This window comes from Chiroxiphia lanceolata, chromosome 7, assembly GCF_009829145.1.
Source record: "Chiroxiphia lanceolata isolate bChiLan1 chromosome 7, bChiLan1.pri, whole genome shotgun sequence".
Taxonomy (NCBI): Eukaryota; Metazoa; Chordata; class Aves; order Passeriformes; family Pipridae; genus Chiroxiphia; species Chiroxiphia lanceolata.
In genome coordinates this window covers 37,995,318-38,007,831 of record NC_045643.1, presented here as the reverse complement: position 1 = coordinate 38,007,831, position 12,514 = coordinate 37,995,318, and the positions used below count along the sequence as shown (strand labels likewise).

The 12,514-nt window shown below is 40.1% G+C and overlaps 1 protein-coding gene across 1 annotated transcript; it reads left to right on the top strand.

Moving 5' to 3' along the window:
• Nucleotides 1–1,011: 1,011 nt before the first annotated feature.
• Nucleotides 1,012–12,071, top strand: MMADHC (metabolism of cobalamin associated D). The gene is made up of 8 exons (XM_032693079.1): nucleotides 1,012–1,098; nucleotides 1,448–1,497; nucleotides 3,415–3,559; nucleotides 3,777–3,994; nucleotides 6,258–6,363; nucleotides 7,002–7,132; nucleotides 8,835–8,921; nucleotides 11,137–12,071. Exons 2-8 carry the CDS (start codon nucleotides 1,489–1,491, stop codon nucleotides 11,329–11,331), a joined length of 891 nt encoding a protein of 296 aa, XP_032548970.1. The 5' UTR covers nucleotides 1,012–1,098; nucleotides 1,448–1,488; the 3' UTR covers nucleotides 11,332–12,071.
• The last annotated feature ends 443 nt before the right edge of the window (nucleotides 12,072–12,514 follow it).

Genomic DNA, 12,514 nt, shown 5'->3' with positions numbered 1-12,514 from the left:
ACTTCCAGGGATCCAGGGGTAGCCACAGCTTCTCTGGGACATTCAGATGGTGAGTGGAGTAAAATCACGACCCTTCCCTTTGCTGGAGAGACCCGTGCTGGGATCCCTCCAAGCTGATCCAGCACCACACAAAGAACAGTTTCAGAGCCTACATATTCGTTTGCATTAATAGCTTCTGCAGTTAATTAACAGCAAGTACAGAAATTAGCAGAAGGGACACCTAAGGACCACCCAGTCCAACCCTTGGCCCTGCACAGACACCCCAACAATCCCCCCCTGTCCCTCAGAGGATCATCCAAACCCTCCTGGAGCTCTGGCAGCCTTGGGGCTGTGCCCACTGCCCTGGGGAGCCTTTCTCTCTCCCCCTCCCCCCCCCCCCAGAAAAAGGGAAAAAAAAAAAAATCAACAACAAAAGATATTGAAGGTTTTTATTCTTATATTGTACAACAGTTCTTCGAGGTCTCGCCTCCAAGTCCTGGTGTTGTGGCAGCAGCGACACTGACGCTCCGCATTCCCAGGGATCCCCCGGGAATCGCAGGGGTGGAAACACTCCCCTCTTCATTCCCTCCATAGTAAATCCCCTTTCCTCCGCATTTTCCAGGAGAAAAGCCCCTTTTTCTCCCCATTTTCCACTTCAGTATCCCCATGAAGGTATGGGGGGGGGGGGGGGGGGGGATACCGTGAGCGCGGTCGACACTCCGTGACCGCCCCCTGGTGCCCCCGGCGGGTACTGCACCACCGCGCCCGCCGAGCCACCACCGCGCCCGCCGAGCCGCCACCGCCGCCGCACCCACGGGCGCCCACGGACGCGCTTCGCCGCGCCATAGCACGGGATAACACCGGCTGGAGGCCGCCCCGAGGGGCCGCCCCGTCTCCACCACGATCGTCGCCGTCCCGTCTCCGCCGCCATCGCCGCTTCTCCCCTCGAGCCCCCCACCGCCTCATCCTCAGCCCCGAGCAACCGAGCGCCGAGAGGCCGATTCTGGCTGGTTCTGCGCCGCATCTAATCGAGGCGTCGGCGGCTCGGCTGGCTCGGGCTGGGAGCGCGCGGCGAGGGCGCGGCGGGGGCGGGCGGGCGCCGCCATTTTGCAGGAAGAGGTGAGAGGGGCCGGGAGAGCCCCGGGAGCGCTCCCCGATCCCCCTTTTCATATCCCTGCTCCTTATCCCCTTTTCTCTGTCCCCTTCTCTCTTCCCGTCGTCTGTCCCCGGCAGCCCTAGCCCTGTGACACCGGGCACCGCTGTCCGGGGAGCGCGGGGGCGGCACTGAGGGGATCGGCCGTGAGGGGGGTCCGGGGCGGCGGAGCCCAGCGCCTTCCCTTCCCCTTCCTTTTCCCTTCCCCTTCCTTTTCCCTTCCCCTTCCTTTTCCCTCCTCCTCCCTTTTCCCTTTCCCTTCCGTCTCCCTTCTCTCTTCTCTTTCCTCTTCCTTCCTCTCCTTTTCTTTTCCAGGGGCATCCGGGCCTGTCGGCGAGAGGAGAGCGGCGTCTGCCATGGCCAATGTGAGTGACACCGAATTCCGTGGATATCACGGGAATTGTCCAATTGAGGGTTAAGTGGAGTCACAGACAGGTTTGGGTTGGGAGGGACGTTAAAGCTCATCCAGTCCCACCCCCTGCCATGGACAGGGACACCTCCCACCAGCCCAAGTTGCTCCAAGTTCATCCAGCCTGGCCTTGGACACTCCAGGGATCCAGGGGCAGCCACAGCTTCTCTGGAAATTCCATTCCAGTCCTCAGCACCCTCACAGCCGAGAATTCCTTCCCAATATCCCATCTAAACTTTCTGTCTTTTACCTAAAATATCACAGGGTTGATCTAGGATTAAGTACAGTTTGTTTTGTGCTTGTTGTAACATCCCGAGCTCAGGTGCAGTTCTGTGATCCTGCAGTGCTCGTGTTCACCGGGCTCTTGTCACACTGGAGAATAAAACCCCCTTTATTGATTTATTCTTGCCATGGAGCCATGAATAATTCATTGATTTCAGCGGTGTTTTCTCGCTTGTGTAATGCCAGGTGTGTCAATATTTGCATGAGTGAGCTCAGTCATAGCTGTAATTAATGACATCTCCATGTTAAGTGAGCCTGATTATAAAGAAAAAAACGCTCTTCTCTTGTAATTACGTGTCAGCTGGAATTGTTTACATCTGTTTATTATACAATCATTATGCAGAAATTAATTTCAGTAGTCATTTTATATAACAGAAAAAAAAGAACTTAAGTGGCATCAGATTGTTGTGTTAAAGGAGCCTTTTAAACCTCTGTTATAACTAAACAGCTTAAGGCTTTAAATAATTGATTTAAATCATAAATTAAATGCTTCTCTAAGCATTTGAGTCTTTGTGATGTTGGCAGGACTTATTTTATATTTACACAGAGGTGGTGTGGAAGAAATTGGTGCTTTTATTGCCTTAAGTGCTGATACTTTAAATACAGTTTTTATATTACACATACAAATAGCAGCATTTACTCCCTTCTTTTGAAGTAACCTGGCTGTAGAAATATTTAGTGGTAAACAGGTACATAAATATTTATGGAATCAAAGCTGCAGCACTTAAGGAAAATCCCTTTGTGTCATTTTCTGAAAATAGAATTTTACAAAAAACCCCACACCCTCTGGTAGGTGATATTTGTATTTTCCAGTAATACCTGCAAAATTGGTGCAGTTTTGTCAAATAGCAGCAGTTTTGTGCTGGGGAGTTTAATCTTCATTTTTTAAAATTACACTCCCAACTCTCCATCTGGAGTGTTTGCTTGGTTATTTTTCTGTTCTGAGTGTGTCAGTGCAGCTTGAAAGTTGTCAGTGTTTTTCTAAAGCATAAAAAATAGGTCACAATTCTCTGTTTAATGGCACCACCTGGGTATTTCTTCTTAAAAAAAACCCCAAAACAACCACAAAAAAACAATAACAGTTGCTTGTGTTACTCCTTAAAATATTGTCATGAGGCTTCAAAGTTAATTCTGAAAATGAACAATGAAGTATTGTTGAAAATTAACAATAATTAACAATAATTAACAATATCACTAAGTATTTCTGATAATCACCCCCATGATGGAATTGTGATAATCCTGGAAACAGTGACATGCATGGAAATAATCATGGAAAGAATCCCCATCCATAATTTACTTTAAGTTGTGGGGTTTCACTGGTGCTATTTCAAGTTTTCAGGGCTTTTTCCTCGTATGAGGAGTGTTTTGATTTTGAAAACAAACAGTAAAATATTTGAATATTTTGAAAATAAACCGGTAAGATATCAAAATAACAATCAAACACTTCTGAAACGTGATGCTACAGTTGATCAGCATTAAGGTTGTAATTGAATTGTGGAGCAGGGATTTCTTTGTGACCCACGGGGCTGTGTTAAACTCTGATTTTTTGGGGAGCAGTTTGTAATTGTCCTTTTGTTTTTTGTCTTCTCAGGTGCTCTGTAACAGAGCAAGATTGGTCACCTACCTCCCAGGGTTTTATTCCTTAGTCAAAAGAGTTGTAAATCCCAAGGCTTTTTCCACAGCAGGTTCCTCTGGCTCAGATGAGCCTCATGTGGCTGCTGCACCTCCTGATTTATGTAAGAAAAAGCAAATTCCTTTCCTTTGAACCCGTGTGCTGTCAGAACTTTGCACTCCAGAGACATTTCTGAGTGTGGTTTTTGTGGCAGGGCCCTGATTTTGTGCCTTGGGGTTACTTGGTGAGCAAATATTTGCGTGGGAGAGGGGGTTTCATTTGGGTTTTCCCCCTTTTTTTTTTTGGGTGTGGTGACTAAAGCAAGGCCTTGGCTCCTGCAGGTCCCAGGACTGTGTGGCCAGATGAAGTGATGGGTCCCTTTGGACCTCAGGATCAGAGATTCCAGCTGCCTGGGAACATTGGCTTTGACTGTCACCTCAATGGCACCGATTCCCAGAGGAAAAACCAAGTTCCCAAGAGTCTCCCCGATATTTTAGCAGAGCCTTCAGCCAGTGAGAGGCATGAATTTGTGATGGCACAATACATCAATGAGTTCCAGGTAAGAACAGACTCCTGTGTTGTCTCAGAGGAACAGAACTCAGCTCTCCTCCCTCCTGAAAAATGAGATTGTGGATTTTCTGGCTGGTTTTGTAAGATGAACTCCAGCTGGATTGAGCAAGAGATTACACAGGACCAGTACCAGGTCTTTTCTTTTAGGAGAAAGAAGTATTTCAAGGTGTGTTTTGATGTGACTTAATTCTGTGGATATGGGAGAGCTTCAGTTTCAAAAGTTGAGGTAGAAACATTTCAGGCTGTGTTTTGAAATAGCATTTGGAGTGATTTAATTCTATGGATATGGGAGGGCTTCAGTTCCAAAAATTTTAGTGGAAATATTTCATTGCTATTTGAAATAGCATTTTAGATGTGACTCAATTCTGTGAATGTGGGAGAACTTCAATTTCAGAACTTTTAGTAAAAAGAAATAGTTCAGGCTGTGTTTTGAAATAGCATTTGGAGTGATTTGATTCTGTGGGTATGGGAGAACTTCAGTTTCAGAATGTTTAGCTGAAAAATATCCTGTTGAAAAATATCTTAGTAGAAAGCAATATTTCAGGATGTGTTTTGAAATAGTATTTTAGATGTGACTTAATTCTGTAGATATGGGAGAACTTCAGTTTCAGAACTTTTAGTTGAAAAAAATACTTCAGGGTGTGTTTTGAAATAGCATTTTTGATGTGACTTAATTCTGAGGATATGGGAGAGCTTCAGTTTCTAAAGTTGAGATAGAAATATTTCAGGCTGTGTTTTGAAATAGCATTTTGAGGGATTTAATTCTATCGATATGGGAGGGCTTCAGTTTCAAAACTTCAGGTAGAAAGAAATATTTCATTGCTATTTGAAATAGCATTTTAGATGTGACTCAATTCTGTGAATGTGGGAGAACTTCAGTTTCAGAACTTTTAGTTGAAAAAAATAGGATGTGTTTTGAAATAGCATTTGGAGTGATTTAATTCTGTGGCTATGGGAGAACTTCAATTTCAGAACTTTTAGTAAAAAGAAATAGTTCAGGCTGTGTTTTGAAATAGCATTTGGAGTGATTTAGATCTGTGGATATAGGAGAGCTTTCAGTTTAGTAGAAATATTTCATTGCTATTTGAAATAATACTTTAGAAGTTACTTAATGATGTAGATAAGGGAGAACTTCAGTTTCAGAGCTTTTAGTAAAAAGAAATAGTTCAGGCTGTGTTTTGAAATAGCATTTGGAGTGATTTAATTCTGTGGATATGGGAGAGCTTCAGTTTCAGAATGTTTAGTTGAAAAATACCCTGTTGAAAAATATCTGAGTAGAAAGCAGTATTTCAGGCTGTGTTTTGAAATAGCATTTTGAGTGACTTAATTCTGTGGCTGTGGGAGAGCTTCAGTTTCAAAACTTTTAGTAGAAAGAAATATTTCATTGCTATTTGAAACAGCATTTTAGATGTGACTTAATTCTATGGATATGGGAGAGCTTCAATTTCAGAACTTTTAGTTGAAAAAAATACTTCAAGGTGTGTTTTGAAATAGCATTTTGAGTGATTTAATTCTGTGGATATGGGAGAGCTTCAGTTTCAAAATGATCAGTTGAAAATATTTCAGGCTGAGTTTTGAAATAGTATTTTTGATGTGACTTCATTCTATGGATATGGGAGGACTTCAAAACTTCAGGTAGAAAGAAATATTTCATTGCTATTTGAAATAGTATTTTAGAAGTGACTTAATTATGTGGGTGTGGCAAAAAATCACTTTTAAAACTTGCTGTTTACCAGGTCTTGCCACCATTTAATAAGTAGAATCAGTCATTCCTTTAGTATTTCATTTAGTGGATCTGGATTTGTACAGTTTGGACAGTGTTGAGTTGTGAGAGCCATGGAATTCTCACAGGAAAATCAGCATCTCCCAAGGAATCTGGGTTGTGGTGCTGGCAGAGCTGGCACTGAATCACACACATCATTAACAGCAAAAACTTCATAATTTGCAGCCTGATCACAACATTCCCACAAATATTTAGTGCTGATACCTTTAGTTAATATTATTAATAAAAATTTCTGTACTGTTTCTGCTTGGAGAGAACACTAAAATATAAAAAAAATATAAAATTTCTGTGTAGGTTTAAGTAAAACCAATACCAGTTCCACTTTTAATATTTAAAAAATGTTAAATCTGACTGCAGATCATCTCTGTGTGAAACTGCTCAAGGGTATCTGGGTATTGAAGTCTACCAAGTTATTCCTGTGATCATATGAACTGAGAAAGCTGCAGTTCTCCCTTTTTTTGTTTTTCAGGGTGCTGGTGCTCCCCAGAAGCAGCAAATAAATAATGCTGAAACCTACTTTGAAAATGCCAAGGTGGAATGTGCAGTCCAGGCTTGTCCTGAGCTCCTACGAAAAGGTGGGGTTTGCACTTCCATTTGTAGCCAAGAAATCACAACTTTTTCCAAATATTTAAAAAATACTTTTATTTCTATACATCTTTTTTTTTAAAAAATATCTTAAAAATATTTTTATTTCTATAATTTTTTTTAAATAGTTAAGTAAATACTCTGTAAATGCCACAGGATGTGGACTAGGAAAGAGTTAATATTTTCTAAAACATACTATATACTATAACATACTATAACTATATACTAAAACATACTGTATAATAAAACCCAAACCTGTGCTGTTGACAATATTTAGTATTTCATATAAAATTCACATTTATATTTCAGATCAGCTGGGGCAGGGAGTAACTTTCGGCTTTAGTGTCAGGTAGATTCTGGAGCTAATCCACTGTCCCAAAACCAGTTATCAGATGTTTTGGCAATATTAAAATGGCAAATGGAAAGCATGGAAATTCTGACAGCATCAGGTTTGTATCTTTAACCAGTTCAAGAAGGAAAGCATTGAAATTAAATTGGAATAAACCCCCATTTAAGAAGTGAAGGGGCTGAAATGGGGCTGAAATTGGTCCGTGGTTTGTCTCAAACGAAAGGAAACACGAGGAAAATGCGGGATCAAAATACAACCTGGTGGATTCTCTTCCTGCAGACTTTGAATCCATGTTCCCAGAGGTGAGTCCCAACCGCCTGACTGTGTTAACTGTCACCCAGAAGACCAAAAATGACATGACTGTGTGGAGCCAAGAAGTGGAGGATGAGAGAGAGATGCTCGTAGAAAATGTGAGTACCTGACACCAGCACCGGCTTCTTTTGGTTTGGAAATGAATCTTTCATGAGCTACCTGTGTATTTTGATTAATTTCTAGTTCTGCTAGTAATATATTATATTTTTAAAGCATTTCTGGGCTATTCCTGTGTTCTCTTGCTGTTGAAATCGTTGATAATTTTTTGCAGGTTTAGAGCTTTTTGACTATTTTATGTGAAACTTCTCCTTGGGGTGAGTCAAAAGTAGGCTGAAATGCCACAAACATTAATAAAGATGTTGCTCTGATCCAGGTAAAGGGCAGCAACTATTTTCTCCCCTCAGTTCAGCTTCAGTACAATATATTTTGTAGGATTTCACTGCTATCTTTGCTTTCCTGTGATTTAATTAAGATCCCAATACAGAGTCTGTGGCCTCACTGGTAAAAGTATTAAAAACCACCAATTGCTCTGGTGTTTCTGGTTTTTTCCATTCTGATAATGGACACTATTAATTCTTTTAACCTGTTACATTTATATTTATTTCATCTTAACCATCCTCATGAACTTTGTCTTGTTCTGTTGCCACTAGAGGGCTCTGAAAATCACTTTATTTCCCATTTTTCAGGGGTTTTGTGTTTCCCCCAGCAAGTGTCGCTGTTCACTGCTGCCATTCTCCCTTAGCACCTCAAAATAAAACATTTCTGTCTGTTACTTGTCATAATTCTTCCAAATCTAGCAAAAAATCACCCTGTGGGATTTTTATCTGTGTTAAATTTATATTTAAAATTAATCTGGCAACGTCCTTCCCATCCTATAAATGCAAGTGTGGCCTCTCTAAAGCAGTGGAAGAAAAAAAGGAAGCAACAATCCGAAGGATCAACACAAAGATTACACACAAATTAAAATTCCCTTCATTTCAGTGTGTTCTTCTCTTTGAATTATTTCTGGTCTGTTGGTCTTTGGCTTTGTAATCTGGTCTAATTATATGTTAATTGGCATCTTTCTTCCTTGTGCACCTCCCTGTCAGGTCTAATCCAGTCACTGTTGGGGTGTGAGGATGTTGGTTGTAACCTCCCAGCCCAGAGGTTACAAACAGCAAAATTCACTGGGAATTGGGATGTTTTCTTGGGACATTTAACCTTAGAAATATTTAATATGAGTGGCCTGTGCTAAAGAAATGAGGGTCATGTACAACCAAATCTAAATTTTTACAGTGGTGCCTCTCAAATGTTTATTAAGTGGCTGCTGAGGGGTTGTTACAACACCAAAAGATGTCCTAGATCAGAAATTTAATGTCTAAAATGCTGTTTTCAGGTGGTTTGATTTTATTGGTGACTTATAGTTGAGACACAGTTAATCACTAGAGCCATCAGACCTCAAAATACAGAAGAATTTACTGGAAAGGGTAAAATTCCCTTATTTTGGATCCTTAAGAATCACCAGAGCCATCAAACCTCAAAATACACAACAATTTACTGGAAAGGGTAAAATTCCCACATTTTGGACCCTTAAGAAGCTGAGTAATTATAATATTTCTATAAATTTGAAACCTTGGGCTGCTGAGGGCCATAATTGTGAAGAACAATTCTTAGAACTGAAAGTAAATGAAGGATTTATTTAGAGTAGATATAAATACATAGAATAAAGTTAGAAATATATCTTGTTTTATGAGATCAGGGATATGTGTAACAGAAATCTCATTTGATAACCTTCTCTCCCATTTTTTTTCCCCCTTTCAGTTCATTAATGGTGCCAAGGAAATTTGCTATGCAATTTCTTCTGAGGGCTACTGGGCTGATTTCATTGATCCATCCTCAGGACTGGCAGTAAGTGTGAAATTTGTCTTCTGTATGGGTTAAATCCAACTTTATCAAGTGGTCCAAAAGGATAATTCCTTTAATAAATCAAGGAGCCATTCCCAAAGGGTGTCAGCTCTCGTTGCAGTTGGCATTTTGAGGAAATGAAGTTGGATTTTAGAGAGCTGGAGTTTTTATGCCCCCCCAAAAAAAAGCTTTTGCTCATTGCACAAGAAGCTGGTTGTGCCCTGCCAGGGTAACTTGGTAACCCTGACACCTGTTTGTGTGGATGGAGGGTTTAAAAAGCCTCTTTGCTGCAGGAAAAAAAATGAATAATTGTTCCTATCAAACAGTGTGTGCATTGATTGTGAGATCACACAGTTCTCTGGAGGAGCTGAGTTTGTTACCAAGACATTTATGAAACAGAATCTTAAAATTTACAAGAGAGAGAGTTAAGAAAACTTCTATCCAAGCAAGAAATCTGTGTGGTTTTGTCTGAGAAGTATTAAAACCATATAGCAAAGCTCAGTTTAGTGGGGTTTTATTTAAAAACACTACAAAAGGCAGTGATTTAACGTGTCTGTTCACCTTACAAACATCCCTGTTTGCAAACAGGTTTAGTAGGGGATGTTTATAAGCTGAACAGGCAGTTAAGGGGTGTGTAGGGCTTAAAAACTTCCCAGAAATTCCATGCATTTAAGGAATAGTCAGGGATTGATGGAAGTAAGGTTCTGTTTTCAGAATCCAGTTCAGTGGTAACATCCTTGTCCATTATCAGGACAAGTCAGAAGCTTCCTCCTGAGGTAAAAAACTGAGATACCCATTTCCAGTTCCAATTCAAGCCCATTTTTGCTCTTCAAAGCAACTTTTTTTGCAGGGGGAGCATAGAAAAGGTACATTTCTGCTTTTTTTTGCTGTTTCACAGAGAGTTTTATTCTTAGCCCAGGTCTTATTTTTGCTGTTTCACAGAGGGGTTCTGTCCTTAATCCCTGGAGAAGTATCAGAAGCTTTCCAAAGCCTGTGAGGTTTTTCTGGGTGTGATTGATGAGACTTCAAATGCACTTTAGTGCCCAAGGAAAACCTTTAAAATGTGGTACCAATACACCCACAGCTGCTCTGCTTAATCTCCCCTTTAGATTTTAGGTAAAAATATACATGACATTTCCTCCAGCAGATGTAACTTATTTCTAGGCTTAGGTTTTGTTTAAAAAGGGGAAGTTTTGACATGAAAAATTCTTTTTTTTTTACAGTTCTGATGTGAAAAAAATCTCTTTTTTTAGTTCTGGTGTGAGAAATTCTCTCTTTTTTTTTTTTTAATAGTTCTGACGTGAAAAATTCTCCTTTGTTTCAATTCTGATGTGAAAAAATCTTTTTACCGTTCTGACGTGAAAAATTCTTGTCTTTTCACTTTTGAGCCGAAAAATTCTCCTTTTTTCAGTTCTGAGGTGAAAAATTCTCCTCTTTTCACTTCTGACGAGAAAAATTCTTTTTTTTTTGCTTCTGAGGTGAAAAATTTTTTCAGTTCTGATGAAAAAATTCTCCTTTTTTTAGTTCTGACGTGAAAAATTCTCCTTTTTTTAGTTCTGAGGGGAAAAATTCTCTGTTTTTCTGTTCTGAGGCAAAAAATTCTCCTCTTTTCAGTTCTGAGGCGAAAAATTCTCCTCTTTTCAGTTCTGAGGCGAAAAATTCTTTTCTCTGTTCTGACGAAAACATTCTCCATTTTTCTGTTCTGAGAAAAAATTCTCCTTTTTTCTGTTCTGAGAAAAAATTCTCTTTTTTTCTGTTCTGAGAAAAAATTCTCTTTTTTTCTGTTCTGAGAAAAAATTCTCTTTTTTTCTGTTCTGATGAAAAAATTCTCCTTTTTAGTTCTGACGTGAAAAATTCTCCTTTTTTTAGTTCTGAGGCGAAAAATTCTCCTGTTTTTGGTTCTGAGGCGAAAAATTCTCCTGTTTTCAGTTCTGAGGCGAAAAATTCTCCTGTTTTCAGTTCTGAGGCGAAAAATTCTCCTCTTTTCAGTTCTGAGGCGAAAAATTCTCCTCTTTTCAGTTCTGAGGCGAAAAATTCTCCTCTTTTCAGTTCTGAGGCGAAAAATTCTCCTCTTTTTAGTTCTCAGGCGAAAAATTCTCCTCTTTTTAGTTCTCAGGCGAAAAATTCTCCTCTTTTTAGTTCTCAGGCGAAAAATTCTCCTTTTTTTTTTTTTTAGTTCTTTTTCACTTCTGACCCGCAACCTTCTCTTCTCTGGCAGTTTTTCGGGCCTTACACCAACAACACCCTGTTCGAGACGGACGAGCGTTACAGGCACTTGGGATTTTCCGTGGACGACCTCGGCTGCTGCAAAGTCATCCGGCACAACCTCTGGGGCACCCACGTGCTGGTGGGGAGCATCTTCACCAACGCCGAGCCCGACAGCCCCATCATGAGGAAACTCAGTGGCAATTAAAGCCCTTTGCACCCTTTGACTCGATGATCCTCTCCAAGGAAATGCCACGTTTTCAAGTGTTCTTAGGTAATAAAGTAGCTGTTATTTATTCTCAGTCTTTGTGTTCACCGCACGTGACTTGGAAAGATGAATTGGCGGCGTCCAAACAGATCCTTTTGTGCCACACGAGTTTCCAGCTGTGAGTTTCCTTCATCTTAAATGAGTTTAAGTATACAAGGACATAGTTATCTGCATTTCCTTTTTTAATTTTATCACACAAGCCACACTTCTCAATTGTTTTGTCTTTCAGTGTCCAACAAATCTGCTTAGTAATAAAAATCCTGATGCCACTGAAATTTCTAGGAATTCTGCCACTTACTGAAATGAGTAAGTGGCGAAAAAAAGAGTGGAATAAGCAATAAAATTGTGCTCCCAGAATATAAAATTTTATAAAAACTACAGAAGTTAGTGCTGGACTAATCACTTACTCAGTGTTTTAAAATGAGAATATTGAGATAAGCTCTAAATACAAGTAATACTTTAGTAAGGAAGTGTTCACTCAACTGCTACATCCACAGACTCCATAAAAAGTCTTAAATTACTCTAAAATCAGTCATCTCTTATTGTTTTTTTTTTTTTGTCTTCATGGTGCTTGGGATTTATTTTCTCAATGTTAGCTAAATATATTTAATTAGTTTATATATATAAAGGTAATTTAAAGTTGCTTTTGTAACTTTCTTAGGTCATTAAATACAGGAGGGGAAAAAAAGATAATAGAGCAATGCCTGGATATCATCATTGTTTTCCTGGACTCTGATGCAATTTGGACTTGTCTCTGGAATTTTGAAATGCCTGTACAAAGAGCAATTATGATCAATTAGTGCAATTATAAAAGGAGGGTTTCAGTAAATCAGTTCAGGCTCTTCAGGGATCACAAAAACAATCAGATCAGTTGAAGGCACTGGGGGAAGAACAGGGAAAACATTTCGAGGCACCTGGAACACCTGGAATGTCAATGCCTTGAAATTTGGCTCCATGGATGAAGGAATAAAGTAGATTTTAATCTCATCACGGTTTTGGGGCCATTCTTTATGACACCCCTGCGGTCATGTAACAACGGGAATCCCTCAGTCTTGACTCCATCAGAAAGCTGAATTTCGAGGATAATGACTGCCCAGGATGAGGATCCAAGAGTTTCAGCTTC

Excerpts from the sequence above, each read along its gene's own strand:
- MMADHC (XM_032693079.1), top strand. Across the intron at positions 6,364-7,001 it reads TCCTGAGCTCCTACGAAAAG|ACTTTGAATCCATGTTCCCA; the intron begins GTGGGGTTTGCA and ends CTCTTCCTGCAG. Across the intron at positions 8,922-11,136 it reads ATCCATCCTCAGGACTGGCA|TTTTTCGGGCCTTACACCAA; the intron begins GTAAGTGTGAAA and ends CTTCTCTGGCAG.